The following is a 23569-nucleotide window of genomic DNA, read 5'->3' as shown; positions in this document are numbered from 1 at the left end:
GTCAAAGGATGGAGCAGAATATATTGTGCTTCAGCTCATGTAAGAAAGGCAGGAGTAGCAATCCTAATCTCAGACAAAGCAAAAGCAGAAATAGATCTAATCAAAAGGGATAAGGATGGAAACTATATCCTGTTAAAAGGCACCATAGACAATGAAGCAATATCATTACTAAACATGTATGCTCCAAGTGGTATAGCATCCAGATTCTGAGAGGAGAGGTTGGGGGAGTTGAAGGAAGAAATTGACAGCAAAACTATACTAGTGGGGGACCTCAACCTCCCCCTCTCTGAATTTGATAAATCTAACCTCAAAATAAACAAGAAAGAGGTTAAGGAGGTAAATAAAACTCTGGATAAGGTAGATATGATAGATCTTTGGAGAAAATTGAATGGGAATAGAAAGGAATATACCTTTTTCTCAGTGGTACATGGAACATTTACAAAAATTGACCATGTACAAGGACATAAAAATCTCACAATCCAGTGCAGTAAGGTAGAGATAATCAGTGCATCCATCTCAGATCATGATGCAATAAAAATTACATGTAACAAATGGCCATGGAAAGATAAACCAAAATCAATTGGAAACTAAATAATCTAATCCTAAAGAAGGAATGGGTTAAAGAAGAAATCATAGAAACAATCAACAATTTCATTCAAGAGAATGACAATAATGAGACAACATACCAAATTTTATGGGATACTGCAAAAGCAGTTCTTAGGGGAAGTTTTATATCTTTGAATGCCTACATAAATAAAATAGAGAAAGAGGAGATCAATGATTTGGGCTTGCAGTTGAAAAAGCTAGAAAAAGAACAAATTGAAAATCCCCAAGTAAATACCAAATTAGAAATACTGAAAACCAAAGGAGAGATTAATAAAATTGAAATTAAGAAAACCATTGAATTAATAAATAAAACCGATAGTTGGTTTTATGAAGAAACTAATAAAATTGATAAACTTTTGGTCAATTTGATTAAAAAAAAGAAAGAAGAAAATCAAATTACTAATATTAAAAATGAAAGGGGTGAACTCACCTCCAATGAGGAGGAAATTAAAATAAGTAGAAACTACTTTGCCCAACTTTATGCCCACAAATTCGATAATCTAAATGGGATGGATGAATATTTTAAAAAATACAAATTGCCCAGATTAACAGAAGAGGAAGTTGAATACTTAACCCCATCTCAGAAAAAGAAATTGAACAAGCCATCAATGAACTCCCTAGGAAAAAATCTCCAGGGCCAGATGGATTCACAAGTGAATTCTATCAAACATTTAAAGAACAGTTAATTCCAATACTATATAGACTATTTTTGAAAATTGGGGGGGAAGCAGTCCTCCCAAATTCTTTCTATGATACAAATATGGTTTTGATACCGAAACCAGGAAGAGACAAAACAGAGAAAGAAAATTATAGACCAATTTCCCTAGTGAACATAGATGCAAAAATTTTAAATAAGATTTTAGCAAAACGAATACAGCATCTTATCATGAGATTAATACATTACAATCAGGTAGGATTCATACCAGAAATGCAGGGCTGGTTCAATATTAGGAAAACTATCAGCATTATCGATCACATCAACAACAAAGCCAACAAAAACCACATGATTATCTCAATAGATGCAGAAAAAGCTTTTGACAAAATACAACACCCATTCCTATTAAAAACACTGGAGAACATAGGAATAAAGGGAACTTTCCATAAAATAATAAGCAGTATCTATCTAAAACCTTCAGCAAGCATTATATGCAATGGGGATAAGCTAGATGCATTCCCAGTAAGTTCAGGGGTGAAACAAGGATGTTCATTATCACCACTGTTATTCAATATGGTACTAGAAATGTTAGCTGTAGCAATTAGACAAGATAAAGATGTTGAAGGAATAATAATAGCCAAAGAAGAAACTAAGTTATCACTCTTTGCAGATGATATGATGATTTACTTAGAGAATCCCAGAAATTCAAGTAAAAAACTACTTGAAATAATAAACAACTTTTGCAAAATCGCAGGTTACAAAATAAACCCACACAAATCTTCTGCATTCCTATGTATTAGCAACGAAGTCCAACAGCAAGAGATAGAAAGAGAAATCCCATTTAAAGCTAGGGTAGACACTATAAAATACTTAGGAGTTTACCTGCCAAAACAAACCCAGGGATTATATGAACACAATTACAAGACACTTTTTGCACAAATAAAGTCAGATTTAAGTAAGTGGGAAAACGTCAGTTGCTCATGGGTGGGCCGTGCTAATATAATAAAAATGACAATTCTACCTAAATTAATTTGCTTATTTAGTGCCATACCAATTAAACTATCAGATAATTATTTTCTAGAGCTGGATAAAATAATAAAAAAATTCATTTGGAAGAACAAAAGGTCCAGAATATCAAAGGGACTAATGAAAAGAAATGCTTGGGAAGGTGGCCTAGCGCTACCAGACCTCAAATTGTACTATAAAGCAGCAATTATCAAATCTACTTGGTATTGGCTAAGAAACAGAGAGGTAGACAAGTGGAATAGACTTGGCACTCAAGACACAGTAGACAAGGAATATAGCAACCTCCTGTTTGATAAACCCAAGGACCCCAGCTTCTGGCATAAGAACTCACTGTTTGACAAAAATTGCTGGGAAAACTGGATAACAGTGTGGCGGAAATTAGGCATAGACCCATGCCTGACACCGTACACAAGAATAAAGTCCAAATGGGTACATGATTTAGGTATAAAGTTTGTTACCATGAATAAACTGGAGAAGCAAGAAATAGTGTATTTATCAGATTTATGGAGAAGGGAAGAATTTTTTACTAAAGAAGAGATAGAAAGCATTATGAAATACAAAATGGATAATTTTGATTACATTAAACTGAGAAGTTTTTGCACAACCAAACCCAGTGCAACCAAAATTCAGAGGGATGTAGTAAATTGGGAAAGAATTTTTACAGCTAAGCTCGGGGATAAAGGCCTCATTTCCAGAATATATAGAGAACTGACTCAAATGTATAATCATACAAGTCATTCCCCAATTGATAAATGGTCAAAGGATATGAACAGGCAATTTTCGGAAGAAGAAATTAAAGATATCTATAATCATATGAAAAAATGCTCTAAATCACTTTTGATTAGAGAAATGCAAATCAAAATAACTGAGGTACCACATCACACCTATAAGATTGGCAAACATGACAGAACAAGAAAATGATAAATGCTAGAGAGAATGTGGGAGAATTGGAACACTAATTCATTGTTGGTGGAGCTGCGAGCGCATCCAACCATTCTGGAGAGCAATTTGGAACTATGCCCAAAGGGCTACAAAAATGTACATACCCTTTGACCCAGCAATATCGCTACTAGGACTGTATCCCCAAGAGATCATAAAAATGGGAAAGGATCCCACATGTACAAAAATATTTATAGCAGCACTCTTTGTAGTTGCCAAAAACTGGAAGTCAATGGGGATGTCCATCAATTGGGGAATGGCTGAATAAATTATGGTATATGAATGTAATGGAGTACTATTGTGCCGTAAGAAATGATGAACAAGAAGACTTCAGAGAGGCCTGGAAGGACTTATATGATCTGATGCTGAGTGAAAGGAGCAGAACCAGGAGAATTTTTGTGCACAGCGAGTGTTTTTTCTGGTAGACTTGGAATTTCGTAATAACGCAAGAACTTCTTAAAAAAAAATAAATCCCAATGGTGGTTCTCAAGGCAAAATGCCTTCCACACTCAGAGAAAAATATGGAAGTCATTCGCAGAATGTAGCAGATCATGTTAGTGTGTGTGCGTGTTTTTGTGTATCATGTTTTGATTTGTTATATGATTTCTTCCATTTATTTTAGTTCGACTACATAGCATGACTATAGTGAAAATGTACTCAATAGGAAAGTATATGTAGAACCTATACAGATTTGTATGAGGTCGTGGGGAGGGAGGGGGGTAGAGGGGGGTAGGTGTGGGTGGGGGGATAAAATCTTAATTTTATGGCAGTGATTGTAAAACATTAAAAAATAATAATAATAAAATGAAATTTCAAAAAACAGGTCCTTCTGCTTCTATATTCTTCTTGCAGTCTGCTTGGTACTGACTAAGATTGATCTTTCTTCTGCGTAGTCATAATATTCTAGTCATTTTATTCCTCTACTCTAAATTATATTTGTTGATTTCCTTAGTAAAATTCAGAGTCCTTAACCTGGCATTCAAACCTGTTCATAATCTGGTGCCAATTTTGTTATTTTATTCCTCTCTATATACTCTATATCCTGACCAAAGTTAAATACAAATTGTCCCTGTTAAAAAAATAACCATTTTTTTGTAGCATAGTAGTATTCCATTACATTTATATACCACAACTTGTTCAGCCATTCCCCAGTTGATGGGCATCTCCTCAATTTCCAATTCTTGGTCACTGCAAAAAGAGCAGCTAATAAATATTTTTGTACATGTAGGTCCTTTTCCTGTTTGTGTGATCTCTTTGGGATACAGCCTGAGAAGTGTTATTGTTGGCAAAGGGTATGCAAATTTTTATAGCCCTTTGGACATAGTTCCAAATTGCTCTCCAGAATGGTTGGATTAGTTTACAACTCCATCAACAATGCATTAGTTCCAATTTTCCCACATCTTTAGCATTTATCATTTTCCTATTTTGTCATGTTAGCCAATCTGATAGGTGTGATGTGGTCTCAGAGTTGTTTTGGTTTGCATTTCTGTAATCAATAGTCATTTAGAGCATTTTTTCATGTGACTGGAGATAGCTTTAATTTTTTTCTCTGAAAACTGCCTCTTCATATCCTTTGACCATTTATCAGTTGGGATATGACTTGTATTCTTTATTAAGGGATGATTATTAATTTGTTTCCATCCTGTCATGATTATTATGAGCTCTGGAATTTCTGACATGCATAGTCATGGTAGCACCCGGATCAGAGAGTATAATTACTGCCTTCGTCACTTCCATACCCTCCTCCTTACACTGATCACACACATTTTTCATTTTCCCTTTCTGTCTTTGTTTAGGGACATGCTAGCTTGCTATTTAAAATGTGCTGTAATATATCCATGTCTGAGCCTTAATGACTGGCTAAGAATCTAATAATTAAATATGCCCAGGAGATTATCTGAATATATCCTAAATTCTGAATCCCATCTACTAGATCCCAGACAAGTGGTTGCCTGACCTCTGGAAAGGGGTTTAAGAGATTGTCTGCTGTAACCCTTCCCTTGAGTCAGGTTGATAACTCTACTGTGGCCTTTGGGCATCTCCGGATGTAAACATTCCCCAGCCTCCTGTCAGAGCCCCCAGTGTGCACAGCTTGTAAAGTTAAGAAGTCTTTCCTTTAACCTCGCTGGGTTTCCTGTTGCTGTGGTTGTATGGCTAGACTCTTTTATTCATTTTTCTTGGAGCTGAAAAAAAAAATGAACTTCTCCTAGTAGCTTTAGAAAAAATATTGACAATATCAAGACCTCTCTTGCTTGGCTAAAAAGTCCCTTGTCTTTAGAAACCCCATATTCCTGGAAGCTGTGTAGTATAATGGAAAAAACCTGGGTTCAAACCCCTGTTTTCCTACCCGTGTGATCTTGAGAAAATCATTTACTTTAGTTTCCTTGTCTGTAAAATGCAGATGTTGGACTAGATTGCCTCTGGCATCTTCTAACATTAGATTTATTATTTTCTTGCCTTGTAAATTATTTTGTTGACTTTCTACAGTTTTTCCATGACCTTTTAGTTTTAGTTTTATTTTATATTTAATTACTTTTGCAGTAAATGAACTTGTTCATCCCAACATTAACTAAAAAGATTGCCAGCTATTACTTCTTCTTCTTGTGACTGTACTGATCTATTCATTGAAATAATTGTAGTTGATTCAGCTTCTTTGAAAGATCATGATCTCTTTGATAGAGACAGTCCCCCTGTTGGTGCAGATCACAACTCATGCATCCTGGAGGTACAAAGAAAAGCAGAAAACCAAACAAGTCTCAGCTCTTCAGGAGCTAATTTGGGAGACAATAAGCTAACAAATAGGTGCAGTTGAGTTCTGTACAATAAGTAGGAAATAATTCAACAGAAGGAAGATACTGGAATTGAGAGGTATTGGGGAAGTCTTCCTGTAGAAGGTGGGATTGTAGCTGGGATTTGAAGGCATCCAGGGAAGTCAAGAGGGAGAGATGAGGAAGGGGAGTATTCTAGACCTGGGTGCAGCCAAAGAAGTTGCCTGGAGCTGAGAGATGGAGTCTTGTTCATGAAACAGCCCAGAGACTGGTGTCATTGGATCAGGGAATGAAGATGTAAGAAGACTGGAAAGGTTGGGGAAGAGTGAATGACTAGATTAAGAAGTGCTTTGAGCAATAGGCAGGATTTTATATTTGATCCTGAAGGCTAGTGAGAAGCTCTGTAATTTATTGAGTAGAGGATGACATTCATTGTGAGACTGTGCTTTAGGAAAATGACTTTGGTGGCTGAATGAAGGATAGATTGGAGTGGGCAGAGCCATGAAAGAGGCAAATCTACTGGTGAGAAGAGCTTGGACCAAGGTGGTGACAATGTCAGAGGAGAGAAAGGAGGGTATTTGAGAGGTATTGTAAAGGTGAAATTGATAGGCCTTAGCAACAGATTGACTATCAGGGAAGAAGGAGAGAGCTGGCCAGAAGACCTGGGTTTAAGCCCTGCGTCTGGCACATACTGGCTAGGAGACCCTGGGCAAGTGACTTAAAGTCTCAATGCCCTGAGCAATTTTTTAAGACTTCAAGTTGGAGAGAAGTTGCTGATCTGTATTAGCAGAGGAAGTTTTTTTACCAGGAGCTCTGCATATTAATTAAATTAGGAGCTCTGTCACTATCCGTATGTCTTAGAACCATTGGAAACATTGCCCCAGTTTTCAGATGTGCTCTTTCTTCCTAATCTGCCCTGGGCCTCCCCTGTCCATCTGTACTGTGTGTCTAGAATACAAATGCATACACTCTACATTCTTTAAAAAATAGGGAACATAAAATTTTATACCTGCATACAACTCTTCCACATTGTTGTTACAGATTTTGATTATAATAGGCAGTATTTAACTAGCATTTTAAGTTTTGTCAGGTGCTTTCTATCTATTCTCTCATTTGATGACAACTACTGTGAGGTAGATACTGTTAGTGTCTGCCCTGTACAGGTGAAGAGCCCGGCCCTAGGAGGTTAAGTAATGTGTTGAGTCACATAGCTAGTGTCTGAGACAGGATTCAAACCCATGTGTTTCTGGCTCCAGCTTAGTGGATCAGGTTGTCATTTGGTACAGAATGAGAAGCCCTGTCAAAGCAGAAATACTGATATTAACTTCCCTTTAATCTGTGACAATGTTTCAGGTGATTTGGGTAACCTGATAAACCTCATTCTTCACAAAATACTTATGTATAGCCAAGGGAGGTCTCTCTCCTGAACTCCTTTAGCACTCGTTATCTTGGTTTCTTTTGTATTTAGCACATGCTGGCCTTTTGTTATGAGATAATTCTTGATATGTATTTGTGTTATATTCCCAACTAGACTGTGAACTCCTCCTCCTGTAGTGCCAAGGCTCTAACAACTCCTTAGTGTATATTGGTTGACCACAGCTTGTCAGTAAGTTTCACTTCCCTTAGTTGTTACAGGTTATGGTTTTGAAAACACTTCCAGACTGCAAAAAGCCAGTGTGAAAGCATTCTCTTTCTTCCCTAGCCTCCCTGTCTGTCTGTGTGTCTGTTCCTGTGTCTCCCCCCATTCACCTACCATTTCATAGGACAGTGATCACCCATCCAGGACTAACTTTATCTCCGGTAGTGGAATTGGTTTTGTTGCTTTGCAGGCTCTGTCTCAGAATCAACAATGATGATAGATTTTTTTTCCCTCCTATGTTTGAAATGATGGGAGTGGGACTTTTTTCTTGAAGTAACTGCTTTAATGAATTTTTATGCATATAGTTTGAGCTAAATGACTATGTTGTAGTAAGCTTTGCTCTGTAAACTTTGTATCCCTGCTCCACAAAATTGGCTCTATGTTTGTTGCTCTTTGGTTTTATAGGTATATAGAGTACATGTGTGACATGATGGCAGAAGAACCTATTATCCCTCATAGTAAACCAATCCTTATTAAAGCAGTTGTGATGACACCAGTGCCCCTGTTCAGCAAGCAGAGAAATGGCTGTAGACCCTTTTGTGAAGTCTATGTGGGAGATGAACGCGTGACCACTACATCTCAGGAGTATGATAAAATGAAGTAAGTTCAGAATAGTACATCTCTTGTACTCCTTTGTTAACATTTGTGTGTTGGTAATTCTGTGGTGCAGGACCTGTCAGTTTGTTATTAGAATTACTTCTGTGTCTGATACTCATTGAAAATTTGTAAGATGACTAGACCATTCTGATGGAAGTGTAGTGTATCTAAATAAGCAAAACCCCTTGGGATTTGATTATAGAGGGTGTAGTTATGCAGAATGAAATGAAATCAGAAATTAGCCAGGGGTTAGGAAATTCGGAGTCCTCAAACAATTGCTATTTTGCAGTCATTCATTCATATCAACTACTTAAATTTTGTGGAAAGCAGCTTCTTGTAGAAAAAAGAAAATATTTCTGGAAAATTTTCTCCCCAACATATCAAAATCCATCAGTTAAGAAGATTGGTGATTTTATGAATTTTTCATTTTAGAAAAATCTTAATATCTTTAGGAAGAGCATTTCTCATGTCTTTGAGTATGATTATTTTGGTTAGACTATAAGCTTGACTTCAAGATGGGGATTCTAAGTATGGCAAGGGTTTATTTTTATGTGAAATAAACTTATGTAAATAATTTATCTTTATTTCTGTTATTTAGGGATTTTAAAATTGAGGATGGAAAAGCAGTAATTCCATTGGGCATAACAGTCCAAGGTGATGTACTCATAGTAATTTATCATGCAAGATCAACACTAGGAGGAAGATTGCAAGCTAAGGTAATAACTTAGGAAACCTTCTCTCTTCTGTTACTTGGTGTGTTGATCACTCACTTTTTCTGTTGTATCTGTTAGCAGTGGCTGGCTCTTCTCAGAGAGTTTAATATCATTACGTGAGTTCTGAACACCTGTGCTATTAGACATTGCTCTTGGTTGTCGAGGGGTTTTCTTGGCAAAGACACTGGAGTGGTTTGCCATTTCCTTCTCCAGCTCATTCTACAGAAGAGAAAACAGAAGCAAACAGGGTGAAGTGACTTGCCCAGGGTCACACAGCTACTAAGTGTCTGAGGCTTGAAGGCTCTTTCTGACTCCAGGCCTACTCTTATCTTGTGCCAGACATTATTTAAAGAATAAAAATAGATAATTGTGTAGTTGGGGAGACCCTTAAATGAAGTAACTTGAGAACACTGAAAATTCAGTTCAATTTGAAAATTTTTTAGTGCCCACCGTGTGCCACGCATTGTGTAAGACACTGAGGAGACCAAGATGAAAGTGAAACATTGTATGCTGGGGCAGCTTACCACATGTATGCTGCTTAGTAAATACAAGGCAATTTAGAAAGAGAATGCACTAAGAATTGGGGGTGCAGAGTGGGGTGGAGGATGGTTCAGGAAAGGCTTCACTTACGCACTGGTACCTGAAGTAAGCCCTGAAAGAACCTAAGAGTTCTAATGGGGCAGTGAGAAGGGAGTGCCATCAAGGCCTTTGCAGACTGAGAGATAAGACCTTTGGGAAACAGAGGCCACTTTGGCTTAAACATAGAGTGTATGAAGAGGCAGAGAAATAGGAAATTAATCTGTAAAGACATATTGGCAGCTTGATTGTGGAGAACTGTGAATGTCAGGGTGAAGAGTTTGTATTTTATCCTACATGCAGTAGGGAGCCATTAAAAGTTTTGAATAGGGAAGTGACATGATCATTTCTATCTCTTAGAATATTGATTTGGCAACTGTTTATAAAATAAATGGTTTGGAGAGGTAGTGATTTCAGCTAGGAAGACAAATTAAAAAGTTATTTTAATAGTCCGGTGAGGAGGTGATAGGGCCTAAATTAGGGTAATTGTCATATAGAGATAAGAACAGTAATAGTATGTATATAGTGCTGTGAAGTTTGTAAAGTGTTTTACAAATGTTTTCTCATTTTATCCTCACAAGAGTCAGATTCTTTTATTGCCCCCATTTTTACAGATGAGGAAGCTGAGGCAGTCAGATTAAGTGACTTGACCAGAGTTAGTTATTAAGTGTCTGAGGATGAATTTGAACTCAGGTCTTCCTGACTCCAGGCCCAGCTCTCTATGCACTGGTAGTAGCATACCCTAGAGGATTTCTATATCAGCAAGTTGTACAGAATACCACATGATTCTTTGGTTCATTTAACCTATATGGTTTCTGAGCATATATAATGTGTAAGGCCCTATCCTAAGCAGTAGGCCTATACCATGGCTTAACTCAGTGCTAGGCCATCCTAATGTAGGGCTTTAGGTAGGTATGGAACACTCCTTGGGAAGCATAATGAAGTCATTCTGACCCCTTAGTTAGCCAGCTCAGCTCTTCATGGCCCTTCCCTCTCCATTACCTTGCCCTCAGGTCCTTTGTCTGGTCCCATTTACTGAGCCTTGCCCCTTCCCTGTCTCTTCCACACTTCTCTTCATGTGTTGCTGTGGGGATCTGGGGAAGATTACAAAACTGAGCTATTGGGATGCCCTACAAATGTTAGCCAGACAACAAGGCAGACAATCTTTATTTCCCCAGTTGAGTTGATCATCCACTCCCCATGGCAACTGTGCTATATACCTCTTGACCTTTCCTCAAGCTACCCATGGCACCTCCTCTCCCTATCTGCTTAGCCTGAGGGTCTGTCCTTATACTTCACAAACAAACTGAGACTGTTTGCTACTTTCTTTCTTCTTGCTCATATCACATCAATTTTTAAAGAGTTTTATATTTTCATTGTTTTTACTTTAATTTTTAGTGTTCCATATTCACTTTTATATGATTTTGAATTCTAAATTTTTCCTCCTCCCTCCCCAAGAAGGCATACGGTCTACATGTCACGTCATTTAGACATTTGTTTCCCACTGTCTCCTCCTTCACTCCTTTCTATGAACTTTAAAGAAAAATCGATAACTTTCAGTATAATTGCCTTCCTTTGTAATCCTGTGAATTTTATGTTATGCATTTAAAAATATTTTTCTGAAAGGGTGTCCATAGGTCTTACCAGACTGCTGGGAAAAGGAGGAAGAGAGGGTGACACCTGTTTTGTACCCTCTTGCTTGGGCATCTCAGCTACCCTTGAGTTTATTACATTCCTGTGCAGATGATTCCTTGATTGATTTTTTTAGCCCTAGTCTTTTTCCTGTGTCCTTTGTTCTAGACTCACATCCCCAACTGCTTTATAGACATTTCCAACTTGATGTCTTGCACGCATCTCATATTCCCCATGCCCTCCGCTGAACTCATCTTTTTCTTTCTCCTGTCTTCTGAATTTCTCCTTGTCTGGGGTCCTGCCATTCTCCCAGTCAATCTGGCCTCATCTTCGACTACTCACTCAAACTTGCCTCACAGTTTGTTGCCAAAATGTGTCATTTTGATCTTCACAGTGTCTCATATGTGCCCCCTTCTCTTCATTTACTCAGCCTCCACCCTCATCACTTCTTGAGTGGTCTGTTGCGCTAGCTTCCCAATTGGTTTCTCAGCCTTATGGTTCTCCTCTCTCTGCCATTCTTTACCCCTCACTGTCACTTTTTAATTTCTCTGACTTTCCTCAAGACTTGGATCCAATCCCACTTTCTTCAGGAGTCCTTTCTCTTTTCCCCAGTTCCTAATACTGCTTTGCCCTCTGAGAGTGATTGCTTTCAATCTGTTCTCTATAAATCTCTATCTGCCTAGTTTTATGTTGTCTTCTGCATTAGAATGTAAGCTACCTGAGGGTAGGCACTATGTTCTTAGTCAAACAAGCATTTGTTAAGTATGTGCTGTGTACCAAGCATTTTAGGTGTAAAGAGAGGTAAAGGTTGATCTTGCCCTCTAGGAATTCGCACTCTGATGGGGAGAGAACAGGCAAACCAATATATGTAGACAAGCTGATCGGCCGGGTAGATAGGAGGTTGTTATGAGAAAAGAACTTTGTGATTCTTAAAGCACTCTCGAGTTGGGAGTTACTGATGCAGTAAATGCTAGAGTCTTAACTGAGCACCGTTTAGTAACCTGAAATGGAATAGGTCCATTCGTGTTTGACCTTTCATTTAATATCAGTCAGGTCTGAGATTTTTAAATGTAAAAAGCCCCTAGGTACCTGAACACTTGGGTCATTTCTGCAACTCCAAATATTCTGGGATAAAATTCCCCTTATTTTCTGGCAGGCTTTCATGGAATTAATTAGGCTTTTGTTGGATTATGGATGATATTTAAGACTGTGTGTGCTTCCCTTCACCAAAAGTACTTGTAGCTATTTGGAGACACCATTGATGGAAGTGGTCATCCCAGCCTTGCAGATTGCCTCAGTTTTTTATTTAAAATTTTAAATTGAACAAAACCCCTTGTAATAAATATGCATAATCAAGGAGGACACTTTTAAATCATTGGGAACAGCTGAATAATTATGAGTCCTTGGCTTTGAGAGTTTTATAGGTGGCAAGATATAAAGGAACCATATAGCTTTGGTCAGCTTTAGAAGATGTTGAATTAGAACTGCTAGTACAGAGATTGGCTTAGTGGCTAGAGTGCTAGACCTGTGGCTAGGAAGATATAGATTCAAGTCCAGCTTCCGACAGTTATTATCTCTGGTCAAGGCAATTAGCTCAGTCTCTGAGCCTTGGATGCCTCGTCTCCAAAATGACAGCAACACTAGTAGTCCCTGCCTCACAAGGTGGTTTTAAGGCTCAAAGATCGCCTACCATCTTTTGTAAATTTTAATGTTCTGGGTCAGTGCCATTATTTTTTAATTCCTTTGTTTCCTGGTCTTTAGTGTACATCAACACATAATTGTTTGGAGTTAGCAAGCAGTACTTCACTTTGTATTTGCTGACTTCTAGAGGGATTTCTTCTAGTGCTGGTGAGGTGAAATCACCAGAGTTGTGTGGAATCCAAATGAGGAATAAACTCATAGTTCTCTTTTACTAGAATTGACTGTGATATGAAAGTTACCTTTTGTTTCTGTTTCAAGTAGTTAGAGGAGCTGAAAATGGTGTTGGAGAAGAGAGACCCTAAAGTAATGTGATGGTTAGCCCCACTGTGGTGGGGTGGGAAATAGTGACCAGTGACTTGATAAAGGATGTCCTGAGAACTCTTGGAGCCTCAGAGAATGGGTGGTGAACTGATTGATGCTTTGGTCAAATTATTGGCCACTGATTGAGTGACCAGTTCATATATTTGGAATGCTAATTGTGTCCTTGCTTTCTGCCAAGTTTTGCCGGTAGCAGATGCCATATTTGCTTTTCTTATGAGTCTATGCTGTGGGAATTGTGCTTATGAGATCCTTTGTCTTTTAAACATGCATGACAGAGATTATAAGTAAATTTTAATTTAACATTAGAAAAAATATGACAATTATTTTTCAAAGTTAAATAGTGTAAATGAAAATATTTTAGCTTACACATCAGCCACTATTTGGAATATTTTCAAAACTACAGTGCCACAGCAGAGACACAGAACGGATGGTAGCTTGTGGGACTGAAAACATGGGATTTTCATTAGGTTCATAAACAATCTTTGTTTGTCATTCCCAGATGGCTTCAATGAAGATGTTTCAGATTCAGTGCCACACAGGCTTTGTGCCCCGAAATGCTACAACTGTGAAGTTTGCCAAGTAGGTTAATATTGGACATGGTGGGTTTGGGGATGATCTTGTTCTGGGTGAGGTTAGGTAGGCTGTCTAGATTAGGAAGGAGAAAATGTTTGAAAATATTGCATGAATGAAATTTAAAATTCCAAGGACTTTTTCTTTGCAATATAAAATAACAGTAATATACAATTAGAGGGAAAACTAAGAACCGCACATTGCTGAGTTTGGTCAAGTATGTTGTGTGCCTAAGAGTCACAAGACGGATTGTAGTCCAGCTGTTGTAGTCCAGCTGTCATCACTGACTATCACTAACAGATGAGAACTACTTGTGCTAATTCTTTCCTCAGCTTTTACCAATCTACTCAGATTCTTTACTCCTTCTACCAACCAATGATGTAGCATAACTAGAATAGACTATTTACTGTTTTTGATAAATTTTTTGCACCAGATTTCTCAACCTTTATATTTCCTATTTCTATCACATCTTTTTTCACATTGACCCTTTTCACTTTTTTTAGTCTAATGTTTCCTTAGTCTCTTTCTTTTAAAATTTCCTTTTTTTTCCTTTTAAAGTTATCTCTGTGGCTGTGGTAGTCGGTATTCATTCTGTACTTTTTTTTTTTTTACTTGGTTGTTTTACATTTTTAAATGAGTAACTGCCCTGCATGTAATGTCAGATCTCATGTTGTTGCCATCTTAGATGAACTGCTAGTTGTGAGACTGACCAAAGAGTGGCAAACCTTCCTTTGCTCTCGTGTGCAGAAATCAGAGGAGAGAACTGCGCTGACTGTGATGATGCTGAAGAAAGAGGCTGAGCTAGATATGCGGGTTCAGGGAGGGCCAGTATCAGCTCCCTTTCACACAGTGCGTTAAGGCTTGCAGAGCAGTTTACACATATTCTTTTATTTGTATGATTGGGAAGTAGGAAGAAGCAGTAATAATGCACATGAAAAAAAATGAAGAATTTGGACAAAACAAGCTCCAGATAAAACTGGATTTCAGCATAAGTATTGGGTGTGTTGTCAACAAGAGTTACTGAGGGATCAGTTGATTGATTAAGGGACTTTGAAATACTCCATACCAATAAAATTACTTAAAATCCAAAAAGAATTTCATTCTTTTAATTCAGTAGCATATATTTAAATGTGGGGCTTATGAGTGAGAATTTTAGCTAGTGAATCCTGATCTAGTTTTCATTTCATAAATTAAAATTTTAAAGTATCTACTTAGTGCAAGAATTTGTGCTAGATATTTAGGATCCAAAGTTTTAAAATACAATATTCCTTCTTCTTCAAGCTACTGGGATCTATAGTGGCAAGAGTATCAAACATGAAGCTGAAAGACTTGAATTCAAATCCTCACTCTCTCACTTCTTAGCTCTGTGACCTTGGGCACATCACACCTTTTCTGGGGCTCATTTTCCTCATTAGTAAAATGGAGACAATAACTGTGGGAAGAATAAATGAAATTCTTCATATAAAACATTTCATCCCTCAATCACTGTGTATGATCACTGTTGAATTTACATTCTGTTATTAGTTGCTGCATAGCTCTCCTTTGTGTCTTAAATTCAGAAGCTGCTTGGGTGGCATTTGCAGTGATGCAAAGTATGCTTTGCCACCATTTCATGGCATTTATATAGAGAATATGCTGACTTTAGTAAATAAAGACGCTGTTGCAGCCATTCAGCTGTAGTTAGCATGTCTCTAAGCTGTCTAAGGCTCCTGCTCTTATTCTGTATTATTGTAATGGAGGAAGGGTGTCTGTGACAAACACTCATATAAGGACTTGTGTGCAGATGTTGTACAATCTTTCTCTTCCAAAAGATATTCACCCCCTCAAGAGGCAGTGCCCATAGGCTTTGCTGGGTGTTTCCGAGTCCAGCACACTGGCCATTTGCCATGCGTTAGAGCAATATTCTCAGAGGACTCAGAGCTACTGATGTCAAGATACAGCATCTTGGCTGGTGCTTGTATCAGTTCTGATCTTCACATGGTGAAAGAATTTGGGCGAGGTGATTCTGGAGGTCCCTTTAGCTTTGCCATTCTAAGGCTGACTCTCTGCTTTGATTACTGTTCCAACCAGTGGCTGAGTGTAAGGAAGAAAACCTCTGGATTGCTACATGCTAATGTCCTGGGTACTGCTGGGGCTCACTGATGAGTGCCCCCAGCTCATAAGACTTTCATTGTTCCCTCATCATCTGTGTGGGCTGAGGACAAGCTCCTGCCCACCTTGGCAGCTCAGAGGCTGAGGGCTGCTCCTCGAAGGAATCTCTGTGGGGGCTGTAGGAGGAGGAGAGGGAAGGGAAAGGCTGTCTCCACCCCTGGGATGAGTGATGCTGAAGATCTTAGGCCATTTTCTTCTAGAACTGCTGGAGCGGAGTGAGCTTCCTGGAAACTTTGCCTATCAGGACCCCAACATCAGAGATTCTTTAATTTCATTAGAATCTCCCTCAAATTTATTCAAATTTATGTTCGTCTGTATATTATTTTGCTTTCTTCCTTTCTGCATTCTTTTATTCTCTGTCCCTTTCTCTTGCCTTTCTACCTATCTCCTCTTCCTGATTTACAAATGAATTTTAAACTTTTCATAAAATGGTCTTTGAACCTTCCACAGAAAACTTGTCAGCTCTCCACTTATGAGTCACCCTTTTGGGTGGTTCATAAGCAGAAACCAGTGGCCTTGATTTCTTCATGTGTAAAATAGAGGGTGAAGGGTGAAGATTAGAGACTTCCTCATGGCCCTTCTAGCACTGACATTTTACATGCATTCTCACTTTGGAATTGCTGTTGATCCTGTCACTTATTCTGTCCAAGTTTGTTGACATCATTACAATCTCTGGCTCTCTAACATAATTTCTTATATTTTTATGGTTTCCAACATACTTTCACATAAATTATATTGCCCAGAAAGATCTTTGAAATGAGAATACTTAAGGAGCTAGGTTGTTCCAGTGAAGGTGTGAAGTGGGCAGCAGATTTAGGAAAGGCAGGTTTTCCTATATTAGTGCTTTGCTGTGGTGGTGAGATTATGCTTTTCACTCAGTCAAAATGTCAGGAGTTTTGCTGGGAGGCAGGGGAAGAGTAGAAGGAGCAGGTAGGCAGCTTTCCAGCTTCTCCTGGGCCAAATCATTATTGATCTTTCTTGTTTTACTTGATAGCTTCTTACTTCCCACAAAAAAATTCCAAAGTCAGGTGATTTGGGGCTCCTTTCAGTTTTGTGTTATTTTACTCAGCTTCCTGGAAATTGGCTAAGATAATTGACAGTTGGCTGACTGCAAAACTAAAAATAAAGGAAATTTCAGACTTGAACATTTGATGAATACTCCTCAGGTGGTTGGTGAAATGTTCAGGCTTACAACTGTGTTAAGATTATTCTTTCAGAGCACTAGACTTAGAGTCTGAAGGCCAGTATTTGAATTCTGGTGTTGCTGGAGTCATAGTTGTGGGACCTTGGGTGGGTCACTTTACCCTTCAGGACCTTAATTTCCATATCTATAAAATGCATTATAACAATAGGTGTAGTACATACCTCATGGGGCTGTTGGAAGGATCAAATGAGGACACACATAAAGGTTTTTGCAAGTCTAAAGCACCATATAAATGTCAGCCATTATTTTTATTTTAATGCTATTCACTCTATAGCAGTAGGTGTCCTGAAACAATTGCAGACATGTGCCTGGACACGTCCAGCGTCTGAACGGGGAAGATTGAGGGAACCTCTGCTGAAAAGGGACATCCGGTTCAGCTGTGTGGATACTTACAGGAGGGAGGAGTTCTTGGTTTTAGTTTCAGGCTAGAGGGGAGAAATGAAAGAGGACCTGAGGCCAGAGGAACCATTTCCCCTGCTCTAGGACTAGAGTTGCTCGAACAAGAGTTGCTCGAAATTTAAAAAAATGAGAAAAAACCCAACTGTAGAAAGTTACCATGGGAGTAGAGAAGACCAGGGTTTGTCTTCAGAGGAGGATGCTGAAGCAAAAAAAGCCTCTCCTACCCCAGAGAGTAACATCAGATGGTCACCTGCGAAAAAAGAATTCATAGAACTCAAAAAAAGACTTTAAAAATCAAATGAGAGAGATTGAGGAAAAATTAAAAAAAAAGAACCATCCAAGAAAACAAGATTATGAAAAGAAAGTTAACTACCTGGGAAAGGACATCCAGAATCTTAAGGAAGAAAATGACTCCTTGAAAATTAGAATTGGCCACTGAACTTATGAGAGACCAAGAAATAATCAAACAAAATATAAAGAATGAATAAGTAGAATAGAATGTGAAACATCTCATAAGAAAAACAACTGATCTGGAGAACAGTTCAAAAAGAGGAAACATAATAATAATTGGACTACCTGAAAGCAACAATAAAAAAAGAGTCTTGATACAATAATGCAAGAAATAATTAAAGAGAAGTATATCTTTGAAAGTGAGTAGGTTAAGTAATAGAAGGGCAAGCTAGTGGGTAGAAGTAAAATAGAGGAGTCAGGAGGGGTAGGAAATAAGAGATATATATACAAATATAAGATAAAGATCAGGAGTTGAACTTAATAGGAAAAAAATGGGTAGTAATCATGATCTCAAACCAAGTTAAAGCTAAAATGGATTTAGTCAAAAGAGAAAAATAGACAAACTATATTATATGTCGGCCATATTAATCAATATTGTTTTAGACTATTTAAAATAACTAGATAGTATAAGGTTGGTTGGAATATTGTTGTGGTGTAGAAAATGATGAGTTGGTGGACTTAGAAAAATATGGAAAGATTTGGACTAATGAAGAAAGAAGTTATTCACCTTAGAGAAACAGTGGATAGACAAGCATAGTACAGTCTTACATTGATGCATATGAATGTATATGTTTGTAAATGAATATGATTATAAATATTTAAGTAGATGTATATGTATGTGTGTATACATGTCTATATATATATATGTGTGTGTATATATATATATATATATATATATACATATATGTATGTATGTGTATCTGTCTGTCTATCTTCACACTTAATTGTAGCCTTCTTGGAAGAAAGGGAGAGGTAGGGAGAACAACAAAGTTAAAAGGGCACAGCAGAGAATAAAAGAAAACTCAAAAAGAAGCAGAGGAAGATGGACAGCTCTGAACACAATGTAGTAGTTATAAAGGCTGTCTTGAAATGGAAATTTATTGCTGTATATTTTGAATCTTCTCTTACGTTTTACTGTGCACATAGCAATACTTTTTTTTTTCTTATTTTGTATTTAAGTTTATAATTTTTCTTTTTTTCTTATTTTATATTTGAGTTTATAATGTTTTTTCTTTTCTTATTGTGTATTTAGGTTTAAATAGGTTAAAATAATAATTAAAAAAAGGACCTCTGCAGACTTGATTAGGCACTTAGGCAACCAGCATTTTTAGACCCATGTATACACTTGGATGACATCACCATGGTCATTGCTGTGGTTGTTTTTATTTGTTTGTTTTGTTTACACTTAATTTTCATTTATAAATTGTCTCTCCTGGATCTATTTTCCAGGTCACTTGTTTTTCCAATGACATTTTTCACATCATCTTCTATTTTTTCATTCTTTTGGTTTTGTTTTGTAATTTCTTGGTTTCTAATAAAGTCATTAGCTTCCATCTGCTCCATTTTAATTTTAAAAAAGTTTTAAAATTTTTATTTATTTATTTATTTGTAGTGTTCAACATTCATTTCCACAAAATTTTGAGTTCCAGATTTTCTCTCCATCTCTCCCCTCCCCACATCCCATAACACCTCGCATTCTGATTACCCCTTCCCTCAATATGCTCTCTCTTCTATCACACCCCTCCTTTCCCTTGTCCCCATCTTCTCTCATTTCTTGTAGGGCAAGACAGATTTCTATACCCCATTACCTGTATTTGTTATTTCCCAGTTGTATGCATAAACAATTCTCAACATTCGTTCCTACAACTTTTGAGTTCCAACTTCTCTCCCTTCCTCCCTCCCCACCCATACCCCATTGAGAAGGCAAGCAATTCAGTATAGGCTATATATATATATGTAGTTTTGCAAAAGACTTCAATAATAGTCATGTTGTGTAAGACTAACATATTTCCCTCTGTCCTATCCTGCCCCCTATTTACTGTATTCTCTCTTTTGACCTTGTCCCTCCCCAAAAGTGTTTACTTCTAGTTATTCCCTCCTCCCATTTGCCCTCCCTTCCATCATGCCCCCCACCCCACTTATCCCCTTCCTCCCCTACTTTCCTATAGGGTAAGATAGATTTTCATACCAAATTGAGTGAGCATGTTATTCCTTCCTTAAGCCAAATGTGAAAAGAGTAAGCTTCACTTTTTCCCTCTCACTTTCCCCCTTTTCCCCTCTTACTTTCCCCCTTTTCCCCTCCATTGAAAAAGCTTTTTCTTGCCTCTTTTATGAAAGATAATTTGCCCCATTCCATTTCTCCCTTTCTCTTCCCAATATATTCCTCTCTCACCCCTTAATTTTATTTTTTTAGATATGATCCCTTCCTATTCAACTCACCCTCTGCTCTCTGTCTCTCTTTTTCTGTGTGTGTGTGTGTGTGTGTGTGTGTGTGTGTGTGTGTGTGTGTGTGTGTGTGTAATCCCTCCAACTACCCAAATACTGAGAAAAGTCTCAAGAGTTACAAATACTATCTTTTCATGTAGGAATGTAAACAGTTCAACTTTAGTAAGTCCCTTGTGATTTCTCTTTCCTGTTTACCTTTTCATGCTTCTCTTGATTCTTGTGTTTGAAAGTCAAATTTTCTATTCAGTTCTGATCTTTTCATCAAGAATGCTTGGAAGTCCTCTATTTCATTGAATGAGCATTTTTTTTCCCTGAAGTATTATACTCAGTTTTGCTGGGTAGGTGATTCTTGGTTTTAGTCCTAGTTCCTTTGACTTCTGGGATATCATATTCCAAGCCGTTCAGTCACTTAATGTAGAAGCTGCCAGATCCTGTGTTATCCTGATTGTATTTCCTTAATAGGAAATTCTTTTTTGGATCTCTTTCAGGAGGGGATAGGTGGATTCTTTTAATATTTATTTTGCCCTCTGGTTCCAGAATATCAGAGCAGTTTCCCTGGATAGTTTCATGAAAGGTGATGTCTAGGCTCTTTTTTGATCATGTCTTTCAGGTAGTCCCATAATTTTAAAATTGTCTCTTCTGGATCTATTTTCCAGGTCAGTTGTTTTTCCAATAAGGTATTTCACATTGTCTTCTATTTTTTCATTCTTTTGGTTTTGTTTTATAATTTCTTGGTTTTTCATGAAGTCATTAGTTTCCATCTGTTCCATTCTAATTTTGAAAGAACTATTTTCTTCAGTGAGCTTTTGGACCTCCTTTTCCATTTGGTTAATTCTGCTTTTTAAAGCATTCTTCTCCTCATTGGCTTTTTGGGCCTCTTTTGCCATTTGAGTTAGCGTATTTTTAAAGGTGTTATTTTCTTCAGCATTTTTTGGGTCTCCTTTAGCAAACTGTTGACTTGCTTTTCATGGTTTTCTTACATTGCTCTCATTTCTCTTCCTAATTTTTGCTCTACTTCTCTTACTTGATTTTCAAAATTCTTCTTGAGCTCTTCCATGGCCTGAGACCATGCATATTTATTTTGGTTGCAGAAGCCTTGACTTTTAGGTCTTCATCTGATGGTATGCATTGTTCCTCCTCATCTGAAAGGATGGAAGAAAATACCTGCTTACCAAGAAAGTAACCTTCTTTGTCTTATTCTTTTTCCCTTTTTTGGGCATTTTTATAGCCAGTTACTTGATTTGTGAGTTCTTTGTCAAGAGGGTATACTCTAGGGACCTGTAAGTTCTCAGTTCCTCCATGGTGGCACAATCATGGGAGAGGAGTTTACTCATCTCCTGGCCTACACTCTGTTCAGTGAAGAGGATTCCTTCTCCGGAGCCTCCACCATGTCAGCCAGTACTCCTTCTCACCCCAGGGCTGCCACTCAGGGCTGAGATCCAGATCAGCTGCTCAGTTCCTGCAGGATCTTTAGGGCAGGGCTCTAACAATGGAAGCTGCTGCTGCCTGGGGCTGAGGCTAGATTGCTGTGTTCCCTTCTCACTCAGGTGAAAGAACTTTCTCACTGACCCTTGAAACTGTCTTTGGCGTTTGTGAGTTGAGGAATCTGAGACCAGCAGCTGCTGCCAGTGGCTCCTTGAAGCCTGCTCCAGTCCTGTCCTTGACATGGGGCAGCCAAGATTGAGCTGCGCTCCACTCTGCACCTGGTGTGATAGACCTTTCCTGTTGGCCTTCCAGACTGCCTTGAGCTGGAAATCTCTTTCACTCTGTCGTTTTGTGGCTTCTGCTGCTGTAGAATTTTGATTTCTAAATATATTTTCTTTCTTTCTTTCTTTCTCTCTCTCTCTCTCTCTCTCTCTCTCTCTCTCTCTCTCTCTCTGTCTCTCTCTCTCTCTCTTTCTCTTTCTCTCTTTCTCTGTCTTTCTCCTGTCTCTCTCTATTCCTTATAATAGTAATTTCAAAAGGGTGGGGGAGTGGAAAGCAAAACTAACATTGCATTGCAGTATATCAGCTATGGTTTACAGTATTTGCAATATTTTACATTCATAGTCTCCTACCTCTGCGTTGACAGGAGGTACATTTTCTTTCTGTAGGGTATGGTTTCAAACCCTTTATTATGTTTAGAATTGTATGCATTTTTGAAAGCAGTTTTAATGTAGAATGGAGTGATTATCTAAATCGGAAATTCTTAAACTTTTTTGTGTCATGGACTTCTTTGGCAGTCTGGTGATTCAACCTACAGGCCCCCCTCTAACTCCCCTCCCCCCTTTTGAATCATGCTTTTGAATGCACAAAATAAAATCTGTAGGATTACAAAGGAAACCATTTACATTGTATTTTTTAAAAAAAGTTTATGGAAACCAAGGTAATAATATCTGATCTAAATAGAGAGAATGGAAGCCAGGGCAAGTGTTTCTCTTATTTGGAACACACATTCTTGATTAAAAGATTTATTGAGTATAAATGTGATATTAAGTTGATTGGTAAGTTTCTTGAAGCTAAAATTCTGATTTTGTGCTTATTATCTTAATGTTTTTAGGTATGATCTGGATGCATGTGACATTCAAGAGAAATACCCTGATTTATTTCAAGTGAATCTTGAAGTAGAAGTGGAACCTAGAGACAGGCCAAGTCTTGAGACTCCACCATGGGATAACTTAAATATGAGGGGACTGAATCCAAAAATTCTGTTCTCCAGCCGAGAGGAACAGCAAGACATTTTGTCTAAATTTGGTAAAACTGATTATTTGAAGTGATGAAACACATATCTTGTTTTCTTATATATGCAGAGGAATTATATTTTTGAATGCTTATCTCCTCAACAAAGATAACCGTGCTTATTAACTTTCTCTATGAAGTCATATGGGTTTTTATTGAAACCTCCAGAATGATTTGGACTTTATCAATTTACTGGTGCTCTTCCACTTATTGGCACACCTCATGCAGATATTTAGGGTTAAGGTTAGTGACCATTTCAGGGTCTCATACCTCTACCTATCAGCAGACTACCTAGCACAAAGAACTTTGGAAATGTTGTGTCATTTTGAGATTAGGCCCATTCTAGAAGTCTTCCTATTTCTAAATAGTCCAGCAACTTTCTGAACAGGTCCTCAAGGATCCTTTTATTAGGCCTTGGATCTAGAAAAGACAGCAAATAGTGAGGAATCATCTTTCATGTGTGACTGTTTTATTCTCTCCTTCCCTATAGTAGCCACATTGGGGCCTAGAGCTGCCACTGTTCTTACTTCCTGGTTTTTCTATAACTAGGCTGGTCTAGATGAATAACTGGTTTGTATTAAATTTGTTCTCTCATCCCTCTTCTGTTTTCAGAGTAGG

At 37.8% G+C, this 23569-nt stretch overlaps 1 protein-coding gene across 5 annotated transcripts in view; it reads left to right on the top strand.

The window, feature by feature from the left end:
* GAK (cyclin G associated kinase) overlaps positions 1-23569 on the top strand; it is a 140848-nt gene that overhangs the window by 78513 nt on the left and 38766 nt on the right. For all 5 annotated transcript variants that reach the window (XM_072619743.1, XM_072619746.1, XM_072619744.1 and 2 more), the window contains 4 exons: positions 8039-8233; positions 8829-8946; positions 13673-13752; positions 22773-22966. In XM_072619743.1, the coding sequence (XP_072475844.1) occupies positions 8039-8233; positions 8829-8946; positions 13673-13752; positions 22773-22966 (587 nt within the window). The remainder of the gene's footprint in view (positions 1-8038; positions 8234-8828; positions 8947-13672; positions 13753-22772; positions 22967-23569) is intronic.

Source organism: Notamacropus eugenii, chromosome 6 (assembly GCF_028372415.1).
Source record: "Notamacropus eugenii isolate mMacEug1 chromosome 6, mMacEug1.pri_v2, whole genome shotgun sequence".
Taxonomy (NCBI): domain Eukaryota; kingdom Metazoa; phylum Chordata; class Mammalia; order Diprotodontia; family Macropodidae; genus Notamacropus; species Notamacropus eugenii.
This window is presented reverse-complemented; position numbering and strand designations above follow the sequence as displayed.